This window comes from Gavialis gangeticus, unplaced genomic scaffold (assembly GCF_001723915.1).
Source record: "Gavialis gangeticus isolate Ggan-Ray unplaced genomic scaffold, GavGan_comp1, whole genome shotgun sequence".
Lineage (NCBI taxonomy): Eukaryota > Metazoa > Chordata > Crocodylia > Gavialidae > Gavialis > Gavialis gangeticus.
In genome coordinates, this window is record NW_017729034.1 from 28,190,344 (window position 1) to 28,200,698 (window position 10,355).

At 44.9% G+C, this 10,355-nt stretch overlaps 1 protein-coding gene across 2 annotated transcripts in view; it reads left to right on the forward strand.

Annotated features, from left to right (window-relative positions):
* The window catches only part of BTBD9 (BTB domain containing 9), a 370,623-nt gene that overhangs the window by 37,314 nt on the left and 322,954 nt on the right, over window positions 1-10,355 (forward strand). For both annotated transcript variants that reach the window (XM_019526983.1, XM_019526984.1), the window contains exons 6-7: window positions 3,216-3,435; window positions 9,035-9,154. In XM_019526983.1, the coding sequence (XP_019382528.1) occupies window positions 3,216-3,435; window positions 9,035-9,154 (340 nt within the window). The remainder of the gene's footprint in view (window positions 1-3,215; window positions 3,436-9,034; window positions 9,155-10,355) is intronic.

Here is a 10,355-nt window from a genome sequence, read left to right on the forward strand (position 1 = left end):
CTTGCTTGCTGCAGCTGCTCACATGCACACAGCATTTCTTGGCAACATTATCAGTTGCATCAGCCAAAAAAGCTGATTGCTGATTAATGTCAATTTTCCTTCGATTGGTGCTGATACGATACGGACCTATGTACTGGTGCACCTCTACAGTGATTGTGGCTAAACCAGGGGTGGGCAAAATGGTGGATCTAGCTGGCAGGTGGACTCTGTTTCCCAGCAGCCTCTGCCTGCATGGCTGGCACTGGTTTCCATGGAGACTCCAGTCACAGCTGCACTGTGATAGCACAAGGCTGGGCTTGCCATGGAGACTGGCTCCAGCTACGCTGGCGGGGTGCACAGCATGGCACGGCAGGGCAGTACAGGGCAGGGGGATGCTCTGGAGCTGCTGGGATTTTGTAATGGAGCCAGCTTGGTTTGGGGCCAGGGCAGAGCTGCAATCTGCAAGCCTGCACACTCTGGGCAAGGACACTCAGGCAGTGGATTGTAGCTCTGCCCTGGCTCATTGCAGTGGTGACAGCCTGGTCTGGAGCAGGGGCACAGCCACAGTCCTCTACCTGCGCACCCCTGTCTGGAGCATGCAGGCTGCAGATTGCAGCTCTGCTCTGGCCCTAAATTGCCCCTGCTGCAAGATCCCAGCAGCTCGGGAGCAGACCTCTGCCCTGCCCTGCCCTGCTACACGCCCTGCCAGTGCAGCTGGGGCTGGTCTCCATGGCAACCCCAGTCTTGTCTGTGCAACTGCAGCTGTACTGATGTCTCCATGGAGACCAGCCCCAGCTATGTGGGGAGGGGCTGCTTGGAAATAGAGTCCACTGATGGCTAGATGCTGCATGCAGGCTAGACTTTGCCTGCCCCTGGTCTAAACTAATACATACCTACCTGGGATAATGTGAAATTACTTTATATGATGGTGAACTTTTTTATCTGAAGCAAAAAAGAGTAATGATCAGTGTAACTAGATTTGAGCTTCCTAACTTGCCTTCTGTTTTTTATGTGAGGTACCACAATGACAAAAAGGAGAACAATGTGTTGACTTCACATATCCCAGTTTAAAGGCACCTGCCTCATTTTAATACTAGCATTATGGTTAAGTATTTCACCTTTTAATTTTACCCACCTTTTAATTTCATAGTTGAATCTTCTAATAATATAAAAGCCTTAGTCTGTCTGTCTGTCCATAATGCTTTATTCATGCTCTGATTGGCTGTCTCAGCAGCCAGTCAGAGTGCTCTAGATGGACAGGACAGACAGCGGAGCACTGCCACGACAGTGGGAATTGAGGATTCAGGGGGTGGAGGGGCAGGACCCTCCCACCCCCTGTTCCTTGGAGGCAGAGGGGGATGGCAGGGATTGAGCTGGGGGGTGAGGCCAACAGCACTGGCCTTGACTCCCCAGTCTGTTCTTTGGAGCTAGGGGCTGGAGCACCCCTCCCTTGCGCCCCAACAAGAGCTGGCAGGGAGCAGAGGGGAGGGGAGGGAGTGGTTACTGGTAGCCACAGCCACCACCCTTTGGCTGCTGCACTGGGTCTGCAGCCGCCCCACTTGATCTGGGTCTGGGCTCACCACCACTGCTGCTGGGCCCGCACCTGCCCCTGCGGGGAGCCTGTAGTCTTTGCCCACACCCCCAGTCATTCTTGATGGGCAATTGGCTAGTTTTATTTCCATATTTTTCTTATCTTCCAACATAATAAATAGAATAAAAATAAGTCCCTGCTCCCTTGTGTATATAATTTTAAGCATGAAAAATGAAAACATTTTTGTTGTTTTTGCTGTGACAGGAAATTGCCTGCACCATTGTACTAGACTCTGTCACATAAAATGTTAGAGCTGAATTCATAATTGGCCAAGCCTCTTATAATTTAGTGGTGCAGCATAATAATTACATAACAAATATTTTCCCTGCAGTTGAGAATAAGGTTGAGTGTTCTTAGGGAATTTGTAGCCTTTTAAATCATACAGAATGAGTTCTTCTTGGAAAACTGCTTTCAACAGCTACATCTTCTATGTCTTCACTTTGGGCATAGACGGATGTAATAATTGTTTCGGTATGAAAGGATACCAAATATAAGCAAATACTGCACACCTGTTTCATTTGCATGATTCCATGATTTTTGTAGTGAGAAGAGAGGTAGAACTTCCAGTTTTAATGCTGCTTTATTCAGGGTCAAAATTAAGGTAATTTAGCTCACTTGTATCAATGCTGGATCTGCAGATGTAATGGTTACAGTGTAACTGTAACTGCATGCTCTGGAACCTCAATTCTCTCTCCTCTCTTAAAGCATCTGTATGTGCGTTTGTCCATACCCTTTATAAACCATAAAAGTTGGTCATCTGATTTCATGGTGCATGAGGTGTTGAGGGGGGGTGGTAAATCCTACTTTCTTCATTTCCTCCTTTTTTTCACCAAGTATACCAAAAATAATCATTCTCTTAATAGCACTAAGAACCAGAAGTTTGGAAATCCTGAATGTGACCTGTTGACTTCGGTTGTTAATGTACTTGTGTGATAACTAATAGCATGCACTCAGGCTTATGATTTCTAACTTGTTAAAAATGAAGTTTTAATACAAAGACATGGGAAATCAATCCCTAGTTAAGACTTGGAAGGTTTTTTTTTTACATGTATTGAAACTGGGAGGCTGCCTGTAATTGTGGCAGCAGTATTTTGGCTTGTTGTTTCTGCTATCGTGTTCACAGGACAGTTAAAATGTTGACATTCAAAATTTGTGTTCTTTACTTCTTGAATTTACCATCACACGGAGATGAATGGGAAAGCCATGCATCTGAAAGCTATTGTGAACTCCTCATAAGCACCAGGGCGACAACATTATCATTTAGCATTCAAATCATATTTTCAAGGTTTTAAAGAAGCCTCTTCTTGAAAATGCTAATAATTTTTATAAAGTATTTTAATCCTATATTGTTTTACTAATGGAAGCCAAGGATCGTTATCTCCAGGTTTTTAAAATAAAAGATTAGGCACAGTTCTGTGGCAAAAATAGGGAATCCACTGCTATAAATTTGACACATTAGAGAAGCCCTACTTAGGAGCACCAATTCAAAGCCCACAAAGCTAATAGAAAGTCTCCTGTTAACTTCGGTGGGCTTTGGACAAGGCTCATATAAAATTGATGCAATCTAGAGGGTTGCATAGCCATCACACACTTCACAAATTACGTAATAGGAACATAAGTGATAAGTAATACTTTCTTCTTTTAGTACCAGGTGAAAACATTGCCACTATGAAATATGGAGCCCAAGTTGTGAAAGGGGAGCTGAAATCTGCTTTGTTAGATGGAGACACACAGAACTACGACTTGGATCATGGTTTTTCTCGACACCCAATTGATGATGACTGCCGTTCTGGCATTGAAATTAAATTGGGTCAGCCCTCAATAATCAACCACATACGAATACTACTGTGGGACAGAGATAGCCGGTAGGTGATGAGTCACACTTATTTGAAGGGAAATAAATATGGTTTGTACTCTGCCTGCTCTAATACTAGGATTAAATTCATAATAAATGGGCATTTAGTAGAAGTTGCTTGGTTTCAGTGTCACGTTTGAGGTTGGGGATTATTTAGGTATGACTATATTTAATGTATGATATTTAAGTAGGCTTTTATATATCTGCAAGTGATCTGTTTTTTAATAGTTTAGGTCTTTGCCCATAGTTAAATATTTAATTCAGTTTGTATTACCAATAACAGCTTATTATTAGAATGGTGTTAAATGCCCAATTGACTTCTCACCTTACACAGTCTACTTCAATTCTGACGGTGATACTAGGCTGGCCAGTTTCAATTTCTGGTTCTCTGACAAGGACACAAGTTTGTATTTGGGGGGAAAGGATGTTTGAACAAGCTCTTTTCATGAAGTTATTTCGTTCTAATGAAAACTAGGTTTGAAACCATAAGTGAGGTGATAAAATCGTCCAGTGATAATAAGTCTTCACTTTATTAGAAACCTGTTAACAAGGAGAATTGTGATGCTTCAGTGGTTGCTAGCCATTTAATTAATAGAAGCACTCCAGTCCACATAGTTTTATTCTCTGTTATTTTCAGTTTTTAAAGGACTCCTAAAACAACACTTTGCAGTCTTTTTTGCATTGTTGACCTCACTTCAGGACTTGTAAACCTACTTCCAGTCTAGGCCAAAGTGCTATAATTAAATATTCATGGGCATGTGACTTGATTTGGGGTCCTGACTCCACAGTTTGGGTACTGCTGTCTTAGAGAAACCAATTGCATACTCTGTGAACAGTTGAGTGACAGTTTTTAACCTAAGGGATTATAAACTTTTTGCTTCTATTACCACAAATACTTTTTCCTGGCAAGTTACCAAGTGAGTTTTGCAGTTTAGTAGTCAGTTCTCTAAATCATGCAGGTACTTGTGAATGGCTTTTTTGTGTTAAGGAAGAACAAAAAAACTTATTTATGTCCCCTTCCTGCAAATTATTCCTGTAGTATGCAAGAATTATTTTAAATACTCAAAGGCAGACATTCAAAAAGCCTGAACCTGAATTTCATAGATTTCATAGATGTTAGAGCTGGAAGGGACCTCGGAAGATCATCGAGACCAGCCCCCTGCCCCAGGGGCAGGAAGTCAGCTAGGGTCATAGGATCCCAGAAAGATAAGCGTCCAGATGTTTCTTAAAAGAGTCCAAAGTAGGTGGTTGCACCACCTCTGGAGGGATCTAGTGCAGGCCTTGAGGGCTCGGACAATAAACAAGTTTCTCCCTATGTCCAACCTAAAATGGTCTTGGAGGAGTTTGTGATTGCTGGACATTGTTATCGCTTGGGACGCTCTGGTGAACAGGTGTTCTCCTAGATCCTGATGCACATCCCTTGCATACTTATAGGCAGCCACCAGGTCACCTCTGAGCCTATGCTTTTCCAGGCTGAAGAGTCCCATGGCTCTCAGCCTCTCTTCATAAGGCCTTTTCCCCTGCCCTCTGATCATGTGCGTGGCTCTCCTCTGGACCCTCTCAACCCTTGAATTTAATTCTTGAATTGAACTGATTCAATCTTTGCAGGTTAGTCTAACCTGGCTAGACTTAACCAGTTTGTAGCCACACAGACATTCTCTCTGGACTAAGGAAATGCCAGCTATGCCTGCACTGGCTCAGGCTAAAAGCCGGGGGGGCAGGGGTGGTGCTAGAGCAGCCCTCCCTTCCCTTGCACATTGCTGAACTGAGGGGGTGGGGCGTGGGCAAGCCCTGGCAGGACCTCTGATTAGGGAGGTCTGCCTGTACCATCCCAGGCTTTTCCTCGCTGGCTGCTCAAGGGGTGGGAGTATTGCCAGCCCCCTGCTAGCACTCTGAGGCAAGGGGGTTGTGCAGTGCATGCATCTATTGATGATATGGATCTTTCCAATCTTCCTCTCCCTGCTTCTTTATACTGTCTGCAGCAAACTGACAGGCAAGCAAGCCAGCAGGGGGCTGATAATAGTGTTTATCGCCCCATCAGCAAAACAGTAGCCTACCAGCTAACCTATTGATTAGCTCCAAAAAGCCCTAAGTGGTAGCTGTTCTGTCTGCCTGTCCCAGTGAAATTGGAGACACGCACACAGACACCTCTTGACATTAGCTAGCATACCAGATGCCTAGGGTTTGTGGGGCTGGGGTCAGTGCTGTGGGAGATGGGGGGTGAGGGGGAGAAGAATTCCTGCTTCAGCAGTGAGGGGGAAGCCAGGCAGACCCTGCTGTAGCTGCAGTCTCTGTCGGAGCTCCGGCCAGAAAGCAGAAAGGAGGGGCCTGCTGCTGCAGAGCAGAGCACTCTACCCAGCCCAGAGAGCATGCCAAGATCCTGGGAGAGTCTGGTTTATTTTAAACCAACAAAGGATCTGGGACAGACATTGCATAAACTGGTTTGACCCAAATTCATTAAGTCTGATACTACATTCAACCAGGTTTATCTCAAACTGGTTTCAGCCATTTTCAAACTGGTTTATGTATACTGAACACTGGTTCTGTTCCAGGTTTAAACCAGTTTCTGATCACTTAAACCAGTTTATGTGTAATGTCTGTCCCTAGCCCAAAGGTTTAACAGTTTACAACGACTAATTTGTCATCCTATTACTGGATTATTTTTAACCAACTTGCTTTATTTCAGAAGAGGAAATTCTTCCAAGTAATATGAAAACTCATAATATCAACTGCAGTTACTGTTTTGTCAAAGCAACATACATTGATTCTTTTTTTTTTCCCTTCTAATTCAGGCCTGTCCAACTTTAAAGTGGCTGGGGGCTGCACTTCTACCTGCTGCACTAATACACATGGCTCCCTGGCAGTCCTTCCACTTCCAATGTACTATGTTTGCGCAGGTGGCACCTCTACCTCCGGTCCCTAGCTTCAGGCTCCCCCAGTGGCACAGGCTGCTGGAGCAGGAAGTAAAATTCAGGGAAAGGATGGAGAGCTTAGAAAATCCAGCTGAAGCAGCAGCTGGAAAGATGAGGGGTGTGGTAGCTGGGTGGCCTCCCTAAGAGTCCCACATTAACTCCTTGCAGGCCACATGTGGCCTGCAGGCTGCCAGTTAGGCAGCCCTGTTTTAACTATTTACATTTTAATTTTTATGGTCAGACTAAAGTTAACTCAAAACTATGTAAGTATATGCTTCTCCTTTCCCCCCCCCCGGAAACATTGAACTATATTATATTTTAAAGCTTATAAAGGCAAGTACTTTGCATAATTAGTGTAGTCAGGTACTTGTCACAAGAGATCAACCAACCAAATCAAGAGCTGGTAGAATTCAGAAAAGTTAGATAGTTACATGGATAATGAAGCAATCTATGGCTACATTAAAGAAGATTATATTTCTTCCTGTATTCCAAGGTGCAGTTCCACTACTAACTGCCTGAAACTAGCAAGAATCTTCTTGTTTAAGGCACTTCATCCCAAAATTACTTGCCACTAGGTCTTTTGCATGTTCCTTTCAAGTTTTTGGCAGCATTGGTCCAGATTGACTTGCCACCTGGGTTGATCTAATCTTCATTTAAGAAATATTCAGGTTAGAATTATTTAAGATCTTACCCCTACACTCCCTTTCAGCTCTCTTTAAAGTTCTTTTTGCTTTTCTGGGAAAAGCTAGATGTTTGATTTCCAGTCTGTATTTCCCCACTGGCAAGTTACTTAACCTCTGTCTCGGTTTATGCATGGCAGTTTTCACCCCAATAACCCTGTTGTCTGAAGCCATAACCCAAAAGCCAGAGATTAGTCAGCTATCCGTTGATCATCTTGGATGGTGCAGTACCTTACTGTTAGTTGAGCATGTGTTAGCAACTGCAGAGGCATATTGTGCTATTCTGCAGGATACCACTGTAAACTTATACTCCCTTCCTTCCCACTTCCACCCCTTGGCTTTCCTTCTCTTTTAAAGTACCTGCACTAAAACTTTGACCACGTGAGTGTCTGTTTTACACCCATGAAAAAAATGTAGCTGTGTGTTTTACCCACATGGATTAGGACCATGGGGTAGTAATCAGTGGGCTGGATCACGGCCTGGATCATCCCCTTCACGTCCTGAATCTTTGCTCCGGGTAGGCAGTAAGACCTTGCGTGTCGAGGGGTCCTGGCGACAGATGGGGCCTTCTGTACCTCTCAGGATGGAGTTGCTTATGACGATCACTCAACGCTTTTTCTTCCGGGACTGCTTAGCTCCTTCAGCCTGCTCAGATCGTGGAGAGTGTGGAGTTGCCTCCTCTCCGGTTGCCTCCTCTCCTTCTCCTCCAGAGTTTCCAGAGCCTTGTTACCTGTTCTCCAGCTGGACTGGAGGAAATGGTACTGTTGTATTGCGAGCAGTCCTGGTACTGGAGGTGACCGTCTGCCACTCTGCAGTGGAGGGCACTTCCCAAGGTGCTTCTTCCTTGGGTGTGTGGCCCTGCAGGGAAAGGAAATAGCCGTCAATTTCATCCTCCGGCTCCCTGATTCCTCTCAGCCTGCTAACCTCCTTCTGGAGCTCCCTCACCTCTGTCTTGGGGCCCTAAGGCGGGTGCCTGCAGGACAGGTGTGGGGGTCCCCAATCCCTGTCCCCCTGGGCCTTGCTGGGCAGCTCCCGCAGGCCAGAGGGTGGGGGGCCGCCAGCCCCCCCATGGGCTCTGTCTGGGTGGAGGCCTCAGACAAGCCCCGGGTAGGCTGTGCCCCCTGGGCAGGGGCCCTGGCAGCACTCTGTGTTGACACCGTCATAGGAGTTGTTGCTTGTTTATGGCTTAGTGCAGTGCCTTCGCCCTGCCTTAGCAGGAGTCTCCCTCCTGGCCCTTCCTGCTTGCCCGCCAGCGTGAACACTGACACAAACGCTCTGTTCGTGCGGCGTGGCTTAGGGGCGCGGCTCCCTACCGGTTCAGCTAAGAGGGATCTGGGGGGCTTCCCCTCCGGATCTGATTCAGCTGTGTCCGGTCCCCCTGCCTGCTTACCTTAGGGGGATCAGCTGCTGCTGCCCTTGCTGCTGGCTCCGCTGCTGCTGCATCCACCTCCACCTCGGGTCAGGTAAGGGGGCACACGTGTGCCTGGATCCCTCCTGTCCTCCCTGCTCCTGGCTCCCGAGTGCAATGAAAATGGGGATCATGATACAAAGCAAGTTTGCCTTCTCTGGTGAAGATTTTGAGACTGGCATTTATGATCCGCTAAATCTCTTCCTATTTTCCTTGTTGATGTGGCTATAGAAATAACTGCAGTGTTGGTCTTAAATTTAGCCTGTGCTAGAGGAATACAAATTATTTCTTTATGGCTTAGGCATGTACAGTGCCTAAATTTAATGTCTCATCATATCTTTTCTGGGAAGATGGTCTCATCTTATTACTGAGGATTGTGAATTTGGACACTTTAAGTAGTTTTGAAATTATCTCGAACATGATTACACGTGAATTTATTTTCAAAGCTAGTTTGAAACATTGACATCCTTATAGCTGACTAGATGTGGGCATGCATGCAAAAATTCTTTTTTTTTTAACTTGGGTACTAACATCAAGAAAGCATTGTGTGAAGTTAGAATCCATATATTTGCTGCTTTTATTCTAACTGTTATTTTTGACAATTCAAAGGTCATATTCCTACTACATTGAGGTATCCATGGATGAACTAGACTGGATCCGTGTGATTGATCACTCAAAATATCTTTGTCGATCTTGGCAGAAGCTGTACTTTCCAGCCCGTGTCTGCAGGTTAGTTCACATATTAATATCTTCTAATAATACAGACATTTAAGTGGATAATGATTGCTAATGACTTAAGAAGTTGTAGAAGTCTTTTACCACTAAAAATCAGATTAATTCTTTACATGCTGTGGTATGTAATTAGTTGCTGAATTCAACTTTGAAAACATTGTTGCTTTTGTCTCAAATTACACTGAAAGCGAAGTTTAATAATTGTTTACATATCTTCTTTTCTTTTTCTCTGATTTTTGCAGTCTAATAAAGTTATGCTCCTGATGGCTTTTTTCAGTCAATAAAAGTGGCCTGCAGCAGCTGTGTATTCACTGAGAAGTTTAAAATGCTTTAAAAAGTTTGATGCACATTGTAAACCTATTTTTATAGATTTTCTGTAGCTACAATATAACGATGTAATTGAATGTCTAGTTAGGAAACCAGGCAAGCATTAGGATTAAATAAAAGCAAACATTTTAGAAATGGATTACCCTTCTCAATTAGCAGAGATATAAAAAATAAGTTTATTTATATGATTAACAATTGTGTGAAAAGGTGGGGGAATAATGCTATCATACAACAAACGTTAAAGCAAACATATCTGAAAAAGGCTTTGTCCCTTCTTAAAGGCCTGTTATGCTCTTCAGATAGACTATACAGCCAGGAATGCAAAGGTCATAGGACAGAAAGAAAGAGAAAAAAGCAAGAGTTTCCAGTTTCAATGACAGAGGTGGAGGGTACCCCACACCCAGCCTATTCTATAGCTTTGTAGTTGAGGCACTTGCGTGGAAAGTGGGAGATACAGATTTGAATCTCTTCAGGCTAGAGGAGAGGCTAGAAACCAGATCTTTCACTTCCAGAGTGAGTATGCTAACCTCTAAGCCAAGGCTGTTCAACAGGTGGCCTCCCAGCTGACCTTAGGAAAATGGCACCCTGGACTGACTTGTGTTTTGGTGCTGCCCCCCGGTCAGTGACACTGATACAGTCACGGGGCACGGTCCAGAATATAGGTGGAGCAGCATGGTGTACCAGCCAGGTGGGTGAGCAGACACTGTTGCTGCTGTGCAGGAGCAAGGTGGTGGATGGGAGCAGGCACTATCCCACCTGTGCTTACCCAGCCTGGCTCCTCCTGAGCAGCGGCTGAGGGTGGGCTGGGCTGGGTGGCCTGGCCCAGGGGGAAAATGGTGTGTGTGTGTGTGTGTGTGTGTGTGTGTGTGTG